The sequence below is a fragment of the Quercus robur genome, chromosome 9, assembly GCF_932294415.1.
Source record: "Quercus robur chromosome 9, dhQueRobu3.1, whole genome shotgun sequence".
Lineage (NCBI taxonomy): Eukaryota > Viridiplantae > Streptophyta > Magnoliopsida > Fagales > Fagaceae > Quercus > Quercus robur.
Window position 1 is genome coordinate 26,865,587 of NC_065542.1, and position 20,403 is coordinate 26,885,989.

Sequence of the window (20,403 nt, forward strand, 5' to 3'; positions counted from 1 at the left end):
TGTGATGTGATGTGATTACCAATGGAGTTTGATTGTTTGAGACTTCGGGACTGATTTATCAGAGTGATAGTGGACATCATTCCAACACCAAATTGATGCTTTTAAGGTCTACAGCATTAGATTATGGATATCGTGGATGTTTGACAGCTCACCTTGACGCTTCAAGAGAAAATTTATAAAAAACAAGCTTATTAATTTATTTATTTATGTATTTTTTTAAAAAAAATTTATGTTTCATAGAAGTATATTCAATTTTGATATAAATAAAGCCTTATTCAATTTTGCTATAAATAAAGCCTTATGCAAGGGGGTGGAGGCAATATGATTAAAAGTATGCTTCAATGGTCACTTTGAATCGCCATAGTGACTTGAAGAAATTCTCTTCCAAAAAAGTTTCTGTCCTTTTGAAATTTTTTCAGTCAGTAAATAATTAAATGTTACTATTAATGACATGGGTTAATAATTTTTTTTTTAAATAAAAAATTTGTAACTTTATTAAGAAAAGGATAAACACAATACATCATGAACTAAAGTCAACTCAATTATATTAAAGTTTTTCTCTATCCATGTTACATGGTTATCATTATTGACATAATGAGCCAACATATCAGATTCTTCAAATTTAATAGTCTTTTCCAAATATGAAATAAATAAATTATAGTAATCGGATTCTAAAAAGGTTCATATAAAATATTGAGATTTTTATAAATATCATAGTACTTTGAGATCAGTAACAATTTGGGTCCTTATATTTAGACATGACATATGGGTTGGGTCAATCAATACATATAGGTTCACGTTAGAAATTTATTGGGCTAAAACAAGCTACTATTGTGAGTACTCTCTATAGAAAAAGAAAAAGAAAAAGAAAAAGGAAAAGAAAAAGAAAATAAAACGTGTATACTACTATACATATTATACATAAAACATCAAATAAAGCTAGATTATTTATAAATTAAGTGTGCTCCGGTTGAAAGTTGGCAAGAATATAGTTAAACTTAAGATTTTTTTTTTCTTTACATAACAAATAAGCAAAAATTTTAAAAGGTTAAAAAAAAAAAAAACCAAGGTAAATTGCCTTTTTGGTCCCAACATTTGTCCTAGGAGTCATAATGTTCCCTAACATTTTAAAAGTGTCAATTTTGGTTTCCAATTTTTTTGTATTGTGTAAAGATAGTCCATATCATTAAGTAGAGGATGAAAAAAGCTAACGTGGTTCACCATAATATTAAAATATTATTTGTTTTGCCATCTAAAATTGCCACTAGGCTACCACAAGTCTTTAATTTAATATATATATCAAAATAAAATATTAAAATTACTTTATTCTAAAAGAATTTATTTTCCCTTCCGTTGCCTTCTTTGGAACCAAACCAAATGGGTTGAATTGTCAAAACTCAGAATTCAAATACAATAATATGGCCGTTTAGAATGGAAAGAAGAATTGAATTTTTGTTAAATAATTAATGGGTAATCTACATATTTTGTCTCTAATCTTTAGGTTAAATGTTAATTTGGTCCTTAATATTTCAAATGTGTCAATTTTATCTCTAACCTTTTGATATTGTGTCAAAATGATCCTAACCGTTAAGTGATAAATGAAAAATATTAACGTGACTAATGGTCAAAATAAAATATTATTTTCATGCCACATAAACTGTCACATGGATTCCAAGTGGACTAATTAAAACTTGCCATCTCAATTAAAAATACACCTCACTACCTCAGCCAATATTAACAACACCCAAATTTTATAAGCATTGTTATCTCTCTCTCTCTCTCTCTCTCTCTCTCTCCATGAAATCACCTACACCCTCCACCATCCACACCACTGGCAACCTCATGTTCCTAGACTTCGACAGTGGGATCTTGCAAGAATCCAAGGAATGACATGGACGGGGTTGGATCATGGAGACGGAGTTACCGAGTTACCATATGGGAAGAAGATGAAGCAATGTTCGGTGGACATGGTGGCTGAGGAGATCGAGTTAGGTAGAATCGTAAGGGAGTGGTTAGACGGTGCGAAAAGCTCAAATTGGCAAGCTTTTGGGTCGCTGTGTATGTGTAGCTCGGCAAGGGTCTTTGAGTTGTTTGGCTTGCGAGAAAAATGAAGGTTTTTACAGAAAATATTTTTTTTAGTTTTAATTTTGATGGTCTGGACATATCTATCATTGGTGTTATTATTTGGTTTTAATGAAGATCTGGCATTACGATCTTGAATGGAAAGGTGTTATGATTCTTGACCGGAGAATAAAAGCTTTATTTGGGAAGAAGAGCGTAGGCTTGGGATAAATGATAATGCCATAATGGAGAGTGATAAAAATTAAAAGGGTTCCGTTAATCTAATAAAAATCTACCTCACCTTCACCTAACATTTTTTTAAAGTTTATGTTGAGGTTGAGATAATGAGATGGTGAAAGACGTGGCAATTTATATTGCATGAAAATAATATTTTATTTTAGCTATTACCCATGTCAATATTTTCTATCTATCATTTAATCGTAGGGACCATTTTGACACAATACCAAAAGATTAGAAACTAAACTAAAACATTTGAAATGTTAGAGACCAAATTGACATTTAACCTAAAAAATATGGATCAAATATGTAGTTTATCCATAATTAATTTACATTCTTTATCATCCACTTACTAAAATAGAAATTAAAGCTTTGTATAAAGGCAGGACTAATTATGGTTTGGTAATTTCATCCGAAGCGGAAGTATTGACTATTTGACTTGTAAGGTTTTGTAATTTCCTCCGAAGTGGCGGTATAGGGTTGTTCAACTTCAACTTGACTAACCTGGCCCAGCCCAGTTCATTACAATGATCCAAAAAACTTTAAATTAGCCTTAGGCAGGGAAAAAAAGAAAAAAAGAAAAAGAAAAAAAAGACCAGGTCCAATAATATAATGAAAATGATAAAACCACAAACTATTTTATAAATAGATGATGTGTTGAATAATTATCGGTGAATAAAAAAGTTATGTTAGTAATGGACCCATATAAAAACCAGTAAAAAATTTTCATATTACTAATTTGTGAAAATATTATGAAATTGTATATAAATCTAACATTCCTTACTCATTATATAATTGAAAACAAAGCCACATAACAAACAAACATTGAATAGTTATTGATAAGTAAAAGAGTTATGTCATGATAGGCTTATATGAGAACCAATAAAAAAATTTTATATTAATAATTTGTGAAAATATTGTAAAATAGTATAAAGCTAACATTTTTTACTCATTATATAATTGAAAACAAAGTGGCATAACAAACCAACTAGTACTGCTAAGATTTACTAGCTGTATCACAAGCTTAGACAAAAGTTTTACAATCAAGCGCCCAAGACCCATCAGAATAACAAGAACTAATTAGGTCCATGGATATAATAAAGGCACCTTGTAAACTTTAGCCAAAAACAAAAGGCATCTCATAAGCATAGGCACGTCAAATATCTCTGAAACCAAGATCTTAGTCTGAAGCTTATTTCGTTGGTATATCATAGTCAACTACACGAAACATCGACACATTAAGTACAACAGGCTTTCTCTTGATTAGTTCAAAGACTTAAACATCTCCTTCTGCTAAATCATTATGCCTGGCAAACTCAATCCATCCCCGCCCCATATTCCTTGCCGAGCTTGAAGGTTTGTAATAGCACTTTACAGGCCATTGTCTTCCATCAGAATTCTCTAGTTTGGCAATTTGGTCATGTTGATGAAGATACTTGAAAGCAAATCTAGCAGGTACATACTGCACAAGAGAGAAAGATTGCGACTATTCATATTTAGGGCGATATTTGAAAATTTCATAATCACATCATGTATAAAGGCTCACCATATAGTGGCTACTCATATTATAATGCCTTATGAACTTTTTTCTGGTAAGTGTAACATTTTTCTTTAATAAAAAGATGAGACCTTCATTCTCGCCTACTTGATTATATCTTGTCCTATTTCCGGCTTGAGTTTTTGTTTGTCCTGTAAAATTCAATTTCATATTAATTTGTTTCGCAATTATTTATATATATATTTTTTTAATAAAACCTGTTTCATTAATATAAAGATACTAAATTACAACTAAAGTTATCTCATCAAATTTTTTTAATTTTTAATAAGAATTGAATAATATTATCTAAGTGTTTAACAAAATAATATTACCACCAAAATAAAAATCTTAATATCCATGCATTTAAATAAGTTAGTATCGATTTGTTTAATTATTTAAATTGTAGAGGATTTAGGGTATAGTCTTTATTAACGTGGGGCGAGGTAGAATTGGTAAGTAAAAGAGTTATGTTAGTGATGAGATTAGATGAAACAAATAAAAATTTGTTATATCAATAATTTGTAAAAATATTGTAAAATAGTTTGTGCTTGTAGCATTACTCATTATATATATACATATATATATATATATATATATATATTTAAAGATAGAACTCATTTTATAATTGAAAACAAAGTAACATAACAAACCAATTGACATGCACTACAAAGTACAAACTTCTTCAGTAAGATTCACTAGCTGTATCACAAGCTTAGACAAAAGTTTTAGAATCAAGAGTTCAAGGCCCATCGGACATACAAACCTGGACCAAGTCTATAGATATTATAAAGGTAAAAACAAAAACTAAGCTTTGACACGTCAAACATCTCTGAAGCTAAAGTTTGCACCCGATATCTTTTAGTCTTTGAAGCTTATTTCACTGGCAATGCATAATCAGCTACACGAAATATTGACACATTAAGCACAACAGGCTTCCCCTTGATCAGCTCAAAGACACAAACATCTCCTTCTTCTAAATTATTCTCCCTGGCAAATACGATCCATCCCCGCCCTATGTTCATAGCTGAACTTAAGCGACCTCTATTATGGCAATTGACAGACCATTGCCTTCCATCAGATGTCTCCAGCTTCGCAATTTGAGGACCACAAAGATGCTTGATAGCAAATCTGGCAGGAATATACTGCACAAGAAAGAAAGATTGCAGCTAATCAAGCATATTTTCATGGAGATAACTTGAAAAACAATTCATAATCATATCTTCTATAAAGGCTCACCATTATATGTTTATGCATATTAGCACGCCCTATGATTCCCATGAAAGAAGGGTTTTTAGGCCTAAGCCTTCTGGCTGCTTGCATTACTCTCTCTCTTCCTCTGGACATCATGAGTTTCCCTTTCGAAGACATGCCAGAAATTTGTTTCTTTACAGACTTTTCTCCCACTTCTTTATGGTTTGTGGGCAACTCATCATCTGAGTTAGACATTTCGTTTTCATTCTTGTCGTGCATTGATATGTTTGCATCATCTAATTCCATAATGTCCACCTGATCTTCTAATTTACAGTTCTTGCTCAACGGATACTGAATCTCAGTGGCAGTCTTATCAAATACAAGAACATGGAAATTTGAATTTCCTTGATATTCAAAGACTAGAAAGTAACCACAACAAATAGAATGGTATTCGACAAAATCCTTCCAACCATCACAAAACCAAATGTTCTTGTCAACTTTCTCCAATCCCACTTGCCAACTAGGACCATAGGGTACAGTGAGTTTGGAAACAGTGGATAGTTCATCCCCAAATTCCCTCACAAACTTTTCAGGGATGCTCTGCAGCCACAAATCAACTTATATAAACTGTCTTTATGTACAATGTAAAATGAAATCAACTAAACATATGTTTCCAAGATGTAGAAATATTGCTTCTAATAATTACAATTCTTAGACTAGCTAGGATTGGCGACACAGACCAATCACTTTAATTGAACTTTTAAAATTTGATCTGGTTTCTTGTTTCTCCCATTTTCTTAATTTTCGTAGAATCACCAGTTGTTGTTCCAAGTTTTCAAAATTATCTCAACATATCTATTGGCAGGGTAGTTCTAATAAAATGAAATGAGGAAACTAAAATCAACATATTCTCTGAACATCAATGAGGCAATAATGATATGTCAACCATGTGATGAACAGGCATTTTACTGGTTCATGGTTCATCACATTTCACCTCTACCACTTTGGCTTGGGTAGAATGTTTTGCAATTTGGTTTGCTACATTATTGAAGATTTTGCTGAAAGAAGGGCTTCTCACAATGAACAGGAAACATAACATTAAAAAGATTAAAAAAAAAAAAAAAAAAACACCAATAGAGCTGTTTCTACTTCATAGTGTTTTAAAGGTGCTCAACACAGGACAATCAGTATCAATGCGTTGTGGAAGACAACAAGGACAACTAATTTTGAAAAGGGATCAAAATTTCACCAAGAAAGCCTTAACTAAAATTTGTTAATGTTTTTGGCCACACAAAAAAAAAAAAAAAAAAAATTTACTAATTTTTTAACATGTTTGAATGATGTGAGACAACCAGACAATAAACTTCCAACTCCTAGTGAAGCAAAAGATTTTTTTTTTTTTTCTTTTCTCAATTTTGTTTATGTTTATAATTATTTTTAATTTTTGATAGTCAAAATTTATCATTAAATAATAAATATTATCTTCACTTTTCATCAATATCTTTTACCGTTATGTAATACTAGTTTTGCCACTTTCAAATTCATATATTTCAAGTATGGGTTTTTTTATCTTCTCACCCAAAAAAAAAAAAAAAAAATTGGACTCAACGTATCCCTCCATTGTTGTGATTAGATAAAGTTTTTCTTGATAAACATTATAATTAGATAAACTAAATTAGGCAAAAACGGATTAGAAATAAAAACTGAAGCAAGAACTCACATGCATGCACGAGCAAGTGAACATATTCAAAATCAAACATGTAAGTCATTGAAATACAGTGTAGCAGGGTACATTACTTACCAGGTTCATGTGTTGAATAGTGGAGGGAAGGATTATCTTGAAGAAGTGAGAGGGTGTCCTGCTCTTGCACCTGCCCGCCATAGAACTTGAAGGCCGTTGATGATGATGATCACAGTTGGGCACCACTCTAATCCGGCGAGGTCTCTTTGATTAAAAAGTATATATGGTCACAATGGTTGATCAAAAGTTGGAAAATTTATTGACGAGGCTCTGCCTTCCTTTTGGGATTTGGTTACCATTACCAGGGGAGTTTAAAAAGGGCTGATTTTTATCAGGGTAATTGTGGACATCATTCAAAGTTGATGCTTTTAAGGTGTACTACAGTACTACTGACATTGGAAAATTCATGGATATGACTATAGTGCATGTTTGGCCGCTCAACTTTGATAGAAGATTTATGAACATGCTTATCTGTTTTTTATGTATGTAAAGAAGTGCTTATTTAATTTATTATGTATTTATTTTCATTTAAATTTATGTTTTCTAGAAATTTATTTTTTACCATATATAAATTAATTCTTTTACTGGGAATGACTTTTCTCTGATTTTATTTTTTATTATTATTATTTTTTTGTGTGGAGAGTGAGGTGAGTGAGTTACAAGTAGACTCTAAATGAGTTTTTCTTACACTATGTTTGGCTAGGGTAAAAAGGGAAAATATGAAAGATAGGGAGACAAAAAAAAAAGAAAAAAAAAAAAGAAGGATTTTCCTTTGTTTGATTAGAGTACTGAAAAGAAAGATAAAAAAAAAAAAAAAAAAAAAATTTGGGGATGGATAGAGTTTTTCCCTTTCCAAATTAGGGAGAAAATGACATTGAGAAAAAAAAAAACAAAAATACAAAACTACCCTAACTCTTTTTTTCCTACTTCTAATAGTAAGTGTATAATAGTAATTTATTATTTATCCTTTCACTTTTTATTCTCTCTTCTAAATGCACATAATGAAAAATACACATTTTGCCAACACGTTGGTTGGTTCAGTGGTAAGGAGCTTGTGGCCCTGCTTGTCAGGCTTGGGTTCGAGTCACCTCCACAGCCAATTGTTGGTGGGCATCCTTAGTGGGGTTAACCCCCCGCACGATTTGGCTAGAACGGCCTGAGCCTACGTCAGATCGGCGCCCTGCCCGGGGGTAAAATATAGCCATAAAGGCCCCCATTTTCTTTAACCAAAAAAAAAATACACATTTTTTATCCTCAACATTTTCTATTCTACTATTTTTCTATAATCTTAACCAAACAAAGCCTTAGAGTATTCTCATCCAATCATCTAAAACTTGTAAAAAATTAAACCACCTCCAATTGGAAAGGATATATAATTATATATATATATATATATATATATAGAGATAGGTTCAAGTTACACTTGGTGTAATTTGAAAGAATTACACCTTTTTTAAACCATTGAATTTAAATAGATCCAACGGTTAAAAAAAATCCTCATTATTACAAATATTTTTATTAAAATCTTATTAATTACCCTCATTTATTACCATCTAAACCTATCTCTAAACCCAACTAAAGAAAACGTCTGACTCTCTCTCTACGTTTGGTGTTCAAGCCGGTAGTCTCTCTGTTTGTCTCTGTCTCTACATTCTAAACCTACGTTTCTCTCTCTCTCTCTATCCCCTCCTCCATTGCTCCTCCACCATTGTTCCACCTCCACAGGTTGCCGGCAAAAAAAAAAAAAAAAAAGAGAAGCCGAACTGTTTCTATTTGTGAGTACTCTTTTTCTATTTTTCCTTTCTTTTCTGTCGTGAGTGCTCTGTTTTTTCTTTTCTTTTCTTTTCTGGTTTGACTCTCTCCAGAACTCTACGTTTCTTTTCTGGTATCTTCTTTTTTGGTCTTACATTTTTCTTTGGTGTGGTTTTCTTTTTTTTTTTTTTTTTTCAAAGACTCTAGCATCTAATTTATAGTTGAAGTGCCTAAGCTTTTCATAGGCTTTGCAGTTTTGTTTTTCTGGCACTAACTGTTGACTGTAATCATATACAGTATATATATTTTTTAATTTATGCTAGTTCCAATATATTCGACCATATTGAATAGAGCAACTTGAGCTAGATAGTTGAATAATTTTGGTAGCTTATGCTGAATCATTCATTTATTTAAGTAGTCTATTTATTGGTCTATTGGTTGGTTGTTAGTGATTCGTTTTCTATTACTTGATTCATTCATTTTTCTTTGGTGATGGTTGTTTTTTTTTTATTAAAAAAAAAATGTGTTCTATGTGTATGATCAAATGCCACTTAGAAGTTCTTATCTTTCTTTTCCTATACTAATGTTGTATTCCATATGGGTTTTCTACATGTTTTTATGTAGTGTCTCTAATGAAGCTATGCTGCTCTAATTGGGTTTACAGGTCCTTTATCCGCAATTGGATCCATACTCACGGGAATTGACTACATAGGTCTAGGCCATGTGATGGTGTTTGCTAATGGGGATTACTCCCAAGCTTTGGAAGAATTATTAAGAGAGCAGTAAGGTTGGAGACACGAAAAGGCAGTTACGGGGTTGCAGTGGGAGTGGTGTTTACAGAGGTTGATGACAATGATATTGATGATTTAGCATAAAGTGAGTTTTTTCATTACATTTTTCGAGTTTTTTTTTTTTTTTTTAAAGAATTTTTTATTGTAATAATATATACATCATGTTTCAAATTTACTTATACCTTTTTTTGTTCTACTTTAGGTCATGTGGCTGAAGAGAATCACAAAATGAGCATTCCTTGGTGGAATTAATATATATATTGAGTCCAAGTAGCTAAAGGAACTATGTTTAAGGACCTATGTTGTTAATCATGATGAAATAGTTTTATTTGGTTTTTTGTTTTGTTTTTTTAAGGGCCTATGTTGGAATACTGTTATTTAAGGACATATGCCTCATTTTTTTCGATTTTCTACTGCTCACCTCTTGTTTTGAGGGGGTACTTGCAGTTTTTTGTGTTTGCTTTTTTAATAACAATTTCTTAGGGATGATCTATCTTTGTTTGTGGTTCTAAATAACAGGTAGTATAGCTGCTTTAAGTTATTGCATTAGTGGTTCTGCACTGTTTATTGCACTTTACTGCACTGTTCTGTTTACTGCACTTTACTGCACTGCATTAGTATAGCTGCACTGCACTGCACTTTACTGCCTCTGAATCCTCTTATGTTAGGAAATGCAAGATAATGTCTGGTCATGGAGTTCCAAGATAGTTTATTGCGTCATTGAGTTATAAAATTTTCATATTGCAGGTATATTATCCATAATGCCAGATTATGAAATAAAAATTCTTTAAATACATATACAATTTATTGTTTGAATTTGCATTTTTAACTTTATTGTTCTGTTTGAGCTAACACTTTAGCAGGTCATTCACACAGGACAATGTGTCTCCACCTCGGGAGAAGCTGTAATAGTAGCTCAGGAAGTTGTCAAAACAATGCTAGCCGAGGGATATGTTCTGGGCAAAGACGAATTAATCAAGGCCAAAGCTTTTGATGAGTACCATGGAGTCTCAGCTACTGCAGCAGCCAAGATTGCTGAGCTTAGCGATAGAATTGGACTCACTGATAAAATTCATGTTGGCGTGGAAACTGTTAAGTCTGTGGACAAAAAATTCCATGTTTCAGAAATCACCAAGTCAGCTGCAACAATCACTGGGACAGCAGCTGTAGTAGCGGCAATGGTTACAGGAAAAGCAGCTGTTGCAGCTGGTTATGCTGTAGTCAACAGCACTTACTTTGCCAAAGGAGCACTTTGGGTTTCAGACACATTGAATCGTGCAGCTAAAGCTGTAGCTGATTTTGGTAGCCATGGTACTGATGGTAGTAAACAAATAGATTGATACTATAGCAACTCTTATAGTTGGCTTTACCCTTGATATTGTATACAAATAGATAGTTTTATTTTTTTGGCATAAGTAACAACCTTTCTTATTGGTTGTCTTGTTGTGGAAACAGTTCAGTTTTAGATTGAATCTTTTTGGATTAGTCAATACAAATCACAATATCTTGTGATTTAGAGGAAATGAAATATTAGATTATTGATTGATTAGAATCCCCATGGCTAGGAGGAACAGTTGTGGATTGTTTTCTTCAAATTTTTTTTAAAAGGTTGTATCAATTTGTCATAGCTCATATGCTATAGTGTTACCCCCTGCCTCAGGCAAACATAGACTTGGTTTATAGTGGTTCTATTGTGTTTCAATGAAATTCATCTTGATTTAAAAAAAAAAATGTGCTGAGGATTAGCATGGAACCAGACACAATCACCACCACAGAAAGTTGTTTGACAATCATAGAAAGTCATTACAAGAAATTAAAGTATAACAAATCAACAATGTTCATAGTCTTACATTCATCATATGGTAACATCAATGGGGTACTTAATTTTCCAGGAGAAACATTTCGATTCCATACCTGCTCAATAAGATTGGCAGCTTATAGGAGAAAAAAAGTTGTTCATTGAAATCCATTTTAATTTTTTTTTTTCCTCTCAAAATATGAAATATGTTTGAATCATAACGATGCCAAGTAAATGGACAATCAAAGGAAAACTTCAAATCTTATTTTATTTGTTCTTTCTATAAAAGAGGGGGGAAATAATGTCATTATCCATGAGCACTCTAGGAATCCTCTCATCTCCTGGCATACTTTTGAGGAACATTTGCTTTATAACAGCCCCTTTGCACTGAATCTCTTCTGCAATATTTTAGGGGTGCCTAGCACAAGTGTTAAACTCAAATGTTGAAAGATGATTGTGCTAACCACATCAACATATGCAACTGCAACCCCGTGACTGCCTTTTCGTGTCTCCAACCTTACTGCTCTCTTGATAATTCTTCCAAAGCTTGGGAGTAATCCCCCATTAGCAAACACCATCACATGGCCTAGACCTATGTAGTCAATTCCCGTGAGTATGGATCCAATTGCGGATAAAGGACCTATAAACCCAATTAGAGCAGCATAGCTTCATTAGAGCACTACATAAAAACATGTAGAAAACCCATATGGAATACAAAATTAGTATAGGAAAAGAAAGATAAGAACTTCTAAGCGACATTTGATCATACACATAGAACGCTTTTTTTTTTAATATAAAAAAAAAAAAAAAAAAAAAAAAAAAAAAAAAAAAAAACAACCATCACCAAAGAAAAATGAATGAATCAAGTAATAGAAAACGAAGCACTAACAACCAACCAATAGACCAATGAATAGACTACTTAAATAAATGAATAATTCAGCATAAGCTACCAAAATTATTCAACTATCCAGAGTATTTGAAAAAAAAAAAAAACAACCATCACCAAAGAAAAATGTAAGACCAGAAAAGAAACGTAGAGTTCTGGAGAGAGTCAGACCAGGAAAAAAAAAAAAAAAAAAGCACTCACAACAGAAAAGAAAGGAAAAATAGAAAGAGAGTACTCACAAATAAAAACAGTTCGGCTTGGTTTTTTTTTTTTTTTTTTTCTTTTTTCTGCCGGCAACCTGTGGAGGTGGAACAATGGTGGAGGAGGAATGGAGGAGGAGAGAGAGAGAGAGAGAGAGAGAGAGACAAATGGAGAGACTAACAGTTTGAACACTAAACGTAGAGAGAGAGAGAGATAAGACGTTTTTATTTTTTTGGTTGGGTTTAGAGTTAGGTTTAAAATGTAATAAATAAAGGTAATTAATGAGATTTTAATAAAAATATTGTAATAATGAAGTTTTTTTTTAACCGTTGGATCTACTTAAATTCAATGGTTTAAAAAAGGTGTAACTCTTTTAAGTTACACCAGGTGTAACTTGAACCTATCTCATATATATGTATATATATTTATCTATCTATCCACCATGTTTTTGAGAATGGAAGTGCAAGCCATTTGTGAGAATTGTTAGTGACAGTTATAGTTATGTGCAAACAAGTATTTGTGTTTGATTTGACGGGGGAAAAATCCAGATTGTCAATAGTAGGTCTATATAAAAATCAATAATATCCTTTTGTGAGTGGAAACAAGTTGGGTCTCTAGGTCTTTGCCATGTACTCTGTCTTAAGCTTGGAGATTTGAGTTTTCACAGTACAACACTTCGGGTTACGAAATTATGATGATGAATTTACCATGTTGTAGTGATGTTTTTGTGCCATGGAGATGGTTTGGTGTCTAGGTCTTCATCACCATTGATGGGATTGACGAACCAAACTTACCTGGATGATCTCATCCAAACCGACGAGGCAGCATCAACAGATGGATCAACTTGGCCCCTTCGACGAAGTGGCCACATTACTAACGAAGATAAAGAAGCCATTCAATGAAATCAAATAAATGTCTCGAAAAGTTACAGGAACAGCTGTACAGACCGTTGTGAGCCATCAAAACTCACATGATTGACCATGAGGCGTTACCAAAAGAGGCATTAAAGCCACCATAATAGCCATAATGGCTAGGAGCTACAGGGATGTATATATACAACCCTCCCAGCACCAACATAAGGTACATAGACACACTTAGAAATACTTGTTGTTATTCCATTACATTACTTTATTTTTCTAGAGCTTTCTTATATTGACTTTGGCATTGGAGACGTTGTGGCAGGCACCACACTGGTGACCACTTTGAGGGTGCCACCTTACCATTTCTATTGTTATAGTGATGAGGGCTTGACTCCATCTGGACACATTCACTTCGACCGGCGAATTTGCATTCATCAACCATGTACCCAGGTCCATATAAAACCTTAGACATGATGTTGTCAATTCACTAGAAGTAGGACACTAGCTAGAAGCAAATCAGCGCTAATTCTCGCTCATTTTCTTATTCCGCATCTTTTATATTGCTTTTATTTATATACTTTAGTTTTGTTATATGCAATGTAATATGAATTTTTTTTTTTTTTTGGATGGGAATATGAAAATTAGTTAATCACGTATATTTCTTATACTAATGTTAATTTTGGATTAATTAAGCATTAAGATGCAAAATTTGATTTTGGGGTCTAAATTATTGGGTTTTGTGGAACTTAGTTGTGCTTGATTTAAATTATTACCCAACTTGATATAAAAGTGCTATAGTTTTTAATAGATTTTTTCTAAGACTTAATTTATAGAGCAGAGGCTTGGGCTTTTTTGGCCCATTTTTTGGTCCCTTTTTTAGCCCATTGTGAATTATGTGCACATGATAGAAAAACTGTTGTTTTAGATTAGAGTTTGGTGTGTTGTTTTAAGAGAGAAAATTGTACTACTGCATCTTTTTTTTTTTTTTTTTTCCTTGTAAACATAAGCAAATTGCCGAACTATATAAATAATATCTTGTGCTATTATTTTTCTTTAATGCATATTTTTTCTATATTTTACATTTTACCGATTTGAGAATTTCATGTTTTTGACATTAATCCCATGACAACTTCAAAAAATACTTTAGGTATTTAGCCAAAAAAGAAAAAAGAAAAAAGAAAAAAGATACTTTTATGTGACGTGATACATGCTGGTTTTTATCATATTGGATTATATTCCAAACTATTTTTTTATTATTATATAATTTTGGCAGGTGAAATATTGACATAAATTCCGATCCTGTCAAAAATAAAAAATAAAAAAACTATATTCCGAATTCCATAAAAAAAACATTATATTCCAAATTAACTAGAAGGTGAAGTTTTTCTCCCCCCCCCAAAAAAAAAAAAAAATAAAAACTAGAACTTGTAGAACCCTGCGGCATCTATCATGTATTAGTGGGTATTTAGTTTGTTGTGATGTGTCCTTGATGTGATGTACATTATAATGATGTGACATTAAAATTTTTAGTTTATTTGATTTTTTCTAACATTACCATAATCTAAATATAATGCTGTATTATTATATTGAAATAATATTAATTTAAGATTACAATAATATAATATTACGGTGTAATATAACATCAAGGCAAATCAAAAGGATAGTTAGCTTTAATTTAGGCGTTGGTTAAATCCTTCAAATCCTATATAACCAGTTATCCACCAATCAATTAATTGAACTTATAATCAATTTGTGAACAAAACATATAGGTCAAGTTGACTTTAAGGCCGTTCTCAAAAAAAAAGAAAAAAGAGTGTTGACTCTAAGTCCTATATTAATGCTTGGGTAGTGACGTAGTGTTGTTACCCAAGCGTTACCCATGTGTACACACCGGCACACCGCTTTAACAAAACAGATAGGTCAAGTTCACTTTAACTCCTTTATTGATGCTTGGGTAGTGACGTAGTGTTGTTACTTGTTACCCACGCATTACACGTGTATACACCGTCTTAAACTAATATATATCATGACTTCAAATCATGAATTTAGTTTAAAAAAACTTATATATAGATTTGTGTGTAATTGGATGTGTGTAAGATTATTTGACTATGAGTACCGGTTAACAGGTATTCTTAAAGCAGTGGTAGAGCTAGAAATTTTTTTTAAAGGTGCTAGTGGATACATTTTTATGTAATTTTAGATTTATTACCAGATATAAAATAAAATTAGTGGAAAATTTCAAAAGTTAGGAGGCCATGGCCCCCTTCGGCACCACCCTAGCTTCGCCTATACCTTAAAACATTGGTTAATCGATCATTTTAGGAAGATTTAATACAACTTTTATAAGAAAAAAAAATCATTTATTTTATCATTTTTTGTAATTTTTTTTAAATATTTCATAAATTATTACCTTTAGGATATCTATTAACTTTTCTCTATTTATCCTTAATGTCTGTAGTTTTCTATATATTTTAAACTTGTGTCCTTTATGGTCATTTACTTGCATGTAACTAAGTGTTTCCATTGCTTGCATGTAATTAAGTTTTTCTACTTATTTTCTCTCCAATGATTTTCATCCTCTTTATTTCACCTAGGGCTGTCCAGATCCCCCTATCAAGCAAGAAAGAAGCGACTCTTCCCACGGCGGAGTCACCATTGAACTTGCTACCTGCCCAACCCACCCCACTCGCTCGGACCCAACCCGGAACCACCCGATCCAACTACTCTGGCGGTCGGACTTGGGTTTTTGGAGTCAGGACCTGAGTCCGTCTGTCAAAGCAGTCGGATTGGGTGGTTCCAGGTCGGGTTCAGGTGGGTAGGGCGGGTTGATCTGGACAACCCTAGGTGAAATAGAGAGGATGGAAAACATTGGAGAGAAAATAGGAAGGAATACCTTTTTAGAGTGTGTTTGGTTGGGTGGGAGGAAGGAAAATAAACAGTAGGGCCTAAGTGTTTTCTCTCCTGTTCCACCAAAAAGTTTTCTCCCCAAAATGGATAGAAAATTAAGAGGAAGAAACTCATGAAATGTACTTTCAAAAATACCCTTAAAATTCATCTTCAAGTCTCCAATATATTGGCTTTTTATTTTTTCCTTTCATTTTTTCTTCTTTGTTACTGAGGTGTTGACTTTTTTTTCCTTGATTTTTTTTTTTTTTTTTTACTGCCGTGATGGTTTTTGTTTTTTTATTATTTTTTTATTCTTTTCTTTTATCTGAACATAGCTTTTTTTCTTTTCTTCTTTTTATTTTCTTTGACTTTTTCTGGATGTGTAGCTTTTTTTTTTTTTTTTTTGGTGCTCATATGTTTATTTTTTCATTAATTTTGGTTTTTTTTTTTTTTTTTTTTTTTTTTTTTTTTGTTTTGTTTTGTTTTGTTTTCATTTTGTTATGCTTATTTATTTATTATACTTTAATTAGAGTCTATCCATACATAATTAAAAAAAAAAAAAAAGTATAATGTGTTACCTTTTATTTTATTTAATAGGGACATGATGGTTAATTTGTACAAATTTTATTTTCAATAAAGCAAAAAAGTTTTCCATTCATCTATTTTTCCACTTTTTCAACCAAACACAAATGAGAGAAACTAAAATTTTTTCTATTCTTCCACTTTTCTATCATCTCTGTATTTTCTATCTTCTTACTTTTCCATTCTCCTAACCAAACGGACCCTAAGTGTGCGCATAAAAAGACAAGTATAAGTGCTATCAGTTATGTATTGAAAAAACTATGGTGTAGTAGAGAAAGAATTGAATAAATGTAGATGAAAAATTGCATCCCAATCTCCCTCCCTTGTTCAGAAAAGACCTCTTAGGATATAAAACTAATCTTTGAGAGCAAAATCTCAAAGAAACTCTAAAAGTCATTGTTTCCATCTATTTCAAAGCCAACACTATAATGGGCTCTCCAATAGAAACCCACTCAAGAATTTTTGATCTTGATGGTGATAAAAAAGAAGAAGAAGAAGAGAGTTTCTCCTATGCCATGCAGCTCACGACCTCCATTGTGCTGCCTATGGCCTTGCAATCGGCTAACGAGCTTGGTGTTTTTGATATCTTAGCCAAAGCTGGTCCAGAAGCCAAGCTCTCTCCCTCACAGATTGTGGCTCATCTCCCCACCAAGAACCCCGACGCAGCAACAATGCTGGACCGCATCCTTAGGATGCTGGCATGCCACTCTGTGCTCGGTTGCTCTGTGGTTGCTGATGATTTTGGGTCTTTCCAAAGGCTCTACAGTCTTTCTCCTGTGTCTAAACACTTTGTGCGTAATGAAGATGGTGTGTCGTTGGGTCCCCTATTGGCCCTGTCTCAAGACGAGGTCTTCATAAAAAGCTGGTTTGATTTCTAATTTTTTTCCTTCCTCTTTCATATTTGGGAGGTGTTTCTTTTACACATAACGTGCATTTTTTTAAAACTCACACGTTTCTCGCCTCGTTTTCAATTTATAAAACGTACAGTGTGTTTTGAAAGAGTTTATCTTATTTATATTCTATTTAGTTAACAGTGGTTTAAGGAATTTGTTAATGGACAATTTTAGAAAAATTTTAATATCATTTTCATGATAAAAATAAAAATCTGTAAAATTTTTTCCATAAATAGTTTTTAAACAAATGCCTTTATAGCATTTGTTAATATTTTAATTTGTTGGTTCTTGATTTATATATTATTATTATTATCATTATTTTACTCATTAGCCCGTTGAACGTTGATAATGCACATGAAAGGATTTTATTATTTAGTTTTTTTTTTTCTTCAAAATTTGCTCGTTACGACAAGTAGGAGAGAGAGAATTTAAATCTAATAGTAAAAAAGGAGACTAAACAAAACCACGGAATTATGGGGCAATATTTTGGTAGATCTTTTAAGTTTTAAGTATAATTTACGTGGGTGTTGTTAACAGATCAATTGTCACATTTAAACTGTAAAATGGTCCTTGATTATAAGATATAGTCAATCATCAAATTAAATTAGAAATTAAGGTCAAACTCTACTATTTAAATGTAATTATACCTATATATATATTTTTCTGCTATGATAGATTTTATGCCATGTTATAAAACTGCTTTTCAATCTTAATTTGGGTCAAATGATTGTTGGGGCAAACCAAATGTTTACACGTTAATTTGGGTAAGCCTTGTAATGTTTTGACAAATTTGATTTTTCTTTGAAGTTAATTACATTTTTTAGTTAATTTAAGGACACAATTAAAGTGGTGGATCTAGTGAACATGACGTTACATCAATCAAAATAAACAATGAGTCATTTATGAATAGAAAATGAAAATGATTAATTGTACCCTTAGCATTAACACAAACCACCCTCCCCCCCCCCCCCCCCCCTCCCAACTCTTCTTGTTCTGAGTATTAATTAGAGTAGCTAGTGGTCTTGTACCACCTAAAAGGCATATACATTATGCCTCGTTCCCTAGTCCCAGGTTGAATTCCATAAACTAATTCACACACTGATTAATTAGGTAGTGACATTGATGAATGAAATATGGTATATATCTAATTGGAGCTCTTTATAGGTCCCAATTGAAAGGAGCAATTCTTGAGGGAGGAATTCCATTCAACAGGGTATATGGCATGCATGCCTTCGAGTATCCAGATTTGGACCCTAGGTTCAATGAAGCTTTTAACACAGCAATGTTCAACCACACTACTATTGTTATGAAGAAGATTCTTGAGTCTTACAAAGGCTTTGAGCAACTCACACAACTAGTTGATATTGGTGGAGGTCTAGGAGTTACTCTTAACTTAATCATTTCCAGATACTCCAATATCAAAGGCATTAATTTTGATTTACCACATGTTATACAACATGCCCCAGCTTATTCAGGTATTATTTTAATTCACAATCTCCATTTTTCAAGGTTTGTCTTGTTTCACCAATTTAAAATTTGATCAATATTTTTATGGTTTGCGTAATAATAATTCTAGATCAAAAGTTTGTAAACCTGGATAGCCCTACAATGTATTTATACACAATTTTTGCAAATAAAGAGAGGTATTAATTTGTGTTATAGGTGTGGAACATATAGGAGGGAATATGTTCGAGAGCGTTCCTAAAGGGCATGCTATTTTTATGAAGGTGAGTTTCATATTTTGAAGGCATATTTGTATTGATTGATTTATACATATGACCAATCTTAACTATAAATAGTGAATTTATAATTAATCCAAACTTTTGGGATTAAAACTTAATTATTTTTGTTATCTGTTTTGATTTACTTGTACCCTTGACTTAAACCCAAATACATTATTAATTGATTTGTGTATCATAGGAAATGGTTTTCTTCCCATTATATTATCTCAAGTAGTTGCCATCCAATTAATTTGGCAACCTCACTAAATTATAAGAAGTGGGACCTATTGACAATGATTTTCTATTAGAAACAAGTCTAAGGAATGTCAATTGATAGCATATCTCCTCCTCCTCCACTGTCTACCTATCGAAAAAGTATAAGCTAAATAGCCACATCAATTGGATAAGAATTGAGTTAGGATGGTCTCGCTTTATGAGCACCACATACAACTTTTTTTTTTTTTTTTTTTTTTAAATTTTAAATTTACAAAAATGCTCTTACAATAAAAATGTTTTGCTGCAAAAGAAAAAAAAATCATATCAATTCAAGACAAATGATACTACAATTGGATGATGTTTTAGTGGATACTTCATGATTGGAGTGATGAATACTGCTTGAAGCTGTTAAAAAATTGCTACAATGCTATCCCAAATGATGGAAAGGTAATTGTTGTGGAGGCAGTTCTTCCAACTGTGCCTGAGAATAGCAGTTCTATGAAGAGCACCACTCATCTTGATTTGATTATGATGACCCAAAACCCCGGAGGAAAGGAAAGGACCCAGCAAGAATTCATGGCCTTGGCAACTAGGACTGGATTTAGTGGCATCAGATTTGGCTGTTGTGTATCTGATATTTGGGTTATGGAGTTTTTTAAGTAGATGACTAGCTTGTAATATTTAGAGATGCACCCTTTCTTTCTTTGAACATTTATGTTGTGTCTAGATAGACCATGGATTTTTATTTGAGATTTTATTTGAAGTTCTATTTGAAAAATTCTAGTGTTGAGTTCTCTTGTTAGGTTAATAAAGTTGTTTCAACAATTCTGTGAAATCTTGATCTCATGATTTTTACAAGCATAAAGCATAATGCAAATATGAAACAGACGAATCATATATCAATTTAGCTAATCAACATAAAAGATAACCATAGTCAGTCAATAATATGAATTTCAGTGCATGTGCCAATTGAAATAGTAGTATGCTACTGTTCTAGTAGTGTTGCTTTCTCTTGTTAGGTTATTTGAAGAGTTGTTTCAACAATTTTGT

The 20,403-nt window shown here is 32.4% G+C and overlaps 3 protein-coding genes and 1 long non-coding RNA gene across 8 annotated transcripts; 2 read left to right on the forward strand and 2 right to left on the reverse strand.

The window, feature by feature from the left end:
* Positions 1 to 4,707: 4,707 nt before the first annotated feature.
* On the reverse strand, positions 4,708 to 7,984 carry LOC126700901 (B3 domain-containing transcription factor VRN1-like). The gene is made up of 3 exons (XM_050399067.1): positions 7,856 to 7,984; positions 5,072 to 5,626; positions 4,708 to 4,977 (listed from the first exon to the last, which is right to left on the reverse strand). The coding sequence occupies exons 1-3, from the start codon at positions 7,982 to 7,984 to the stop codon at positions 4,708 to 4,710; spliced, it is 954 nt and encodes a 317-aa protein (XP_050255024.1).
* A 347-nt stretch (positions 7,985 to 8,331) lies between these two features.
* On the forward strand, positions 8,332 to 10,862 carry LOC126700215 (binding partner of ACD11 1-like). 5 transcript variants are annotated; one of them, XM_050398242.1, is made up of 3 exons: positions 8,332 to 8,542; positions 9,184 to 9,395; positions 9,513 to 10,862. In XM_050398242.1, the coding sequence occupies exon 3, from the start codon at positions 10,246 to 10,248 to the stop codon at positions 10,648 to 10,650; it is 405 nt and encodes a 134-aa protein (XP_050254199.1). In that variant the 5' UTR covers positions 8,332 to 8,542; positions 9,184 to 9,395; positions 9,513 to 10,245; the 3' UTR covers positions 10,651 to 10,862. The 5 variants fall into 5 exon arrangements, with proteins under 5 accessions (XP_050254199.1, XP_050254200.1, XP_050254202.1 ...); XM_050398243.1 differs by having other exon boundaries at positions 10,174 to 10,862; XM_050398245.1 differs by having other exon boundaries at positions 10,187 to 10,862.
* Positions 10,863 to 11,078: 216 nt separating this feature from the next.
* LOC126699254 (uncharacterized) lies at positions 11,079 to 12,422 on the reverse strand. Its single transcript, XR_007646730.1, has 2 exons — positions 12,234 to 12,422; positions 11,079 to 11,748 (listed from the first exon to the last, which is right to left on the reverse strand). It is a non-coding gene; the product is annotated as an uncharacterized LOC126699254 (long non-coding RNA).
* A 4,529-nt stretch (positions 12,423 to 16,951) lies between these two features.
* LOC126699255 (caffeic acid 3-O-methyltransferase-like) lies at positions 16,952 to 20,080 on the forward strand. Its single transcript, XM_050396988.1, has 4 exons — positions 16,952 to 17,388; positions 18,581 to 18,891; positions 19,079 to 19,143; positions 19,720 to 20,080. The coding sequence occupies exons 1-4, from the start codon at positions 16,952 to 16,954 to the stop codon at positions 20,014 to 20,016; spliced, it is 1,110 nt and encodes a 369-aa protein (XP_050252945.1). The 3' UTR covers positions 20,017 to 20,080.
* Positions 20,081 to 20,403: the final 323 nt, after the last annotated feature.

Coding starts and splice junctions, on each gene's coding strand:
- LOC126700901 (XM_050399067.1), bottom strand. CDS start 7,984: ATGGGGGCCTTTATGGCTATATTTTACCCCCGGGCAGGGCGCCGATCT. Junction 5,627..7,855: donor ACCAACAATTGGCTGTGGAG/GTGACTCGAACC, acceptor TTGTGGCTGCAG/AGCATCCCTGAAAAGTTTGT. Junction 4,978..5,071: donor ATATGCATAAACATATAATG/GTGAGCCTTTAT, acceptor TTTCTTGTGCAG/TATATTCCTGCCAGATTTGC.
- LOC126700215 (XM_050398242.1), top strand. CDS start 10,246: ATGCTAGCCGAGGGATATGTTCTGGGCAAAGACGAATTAATCAAGGCC.
- LOC126699255 (XM_050396988.1), top strand. CDS start 16,952: ATGGGCTCTCCAATAGAAACCCACTCAAGAATTTTTGATCTTGATGGT. Junction 18,892..19,078: donor ACATGCCCCAGCTTATTCAG/GTATTATTTTAA, acceptor TTTGTGTTATAG/GTGTGGAACATATAGGAGGG. Junction 19,144..19,719: donor GGCATGCTATTTTTATGAAG/GTGAGTTTCATA, acceptor ATGATGTTTTAG/TGGATACTTCATGATTGGAG.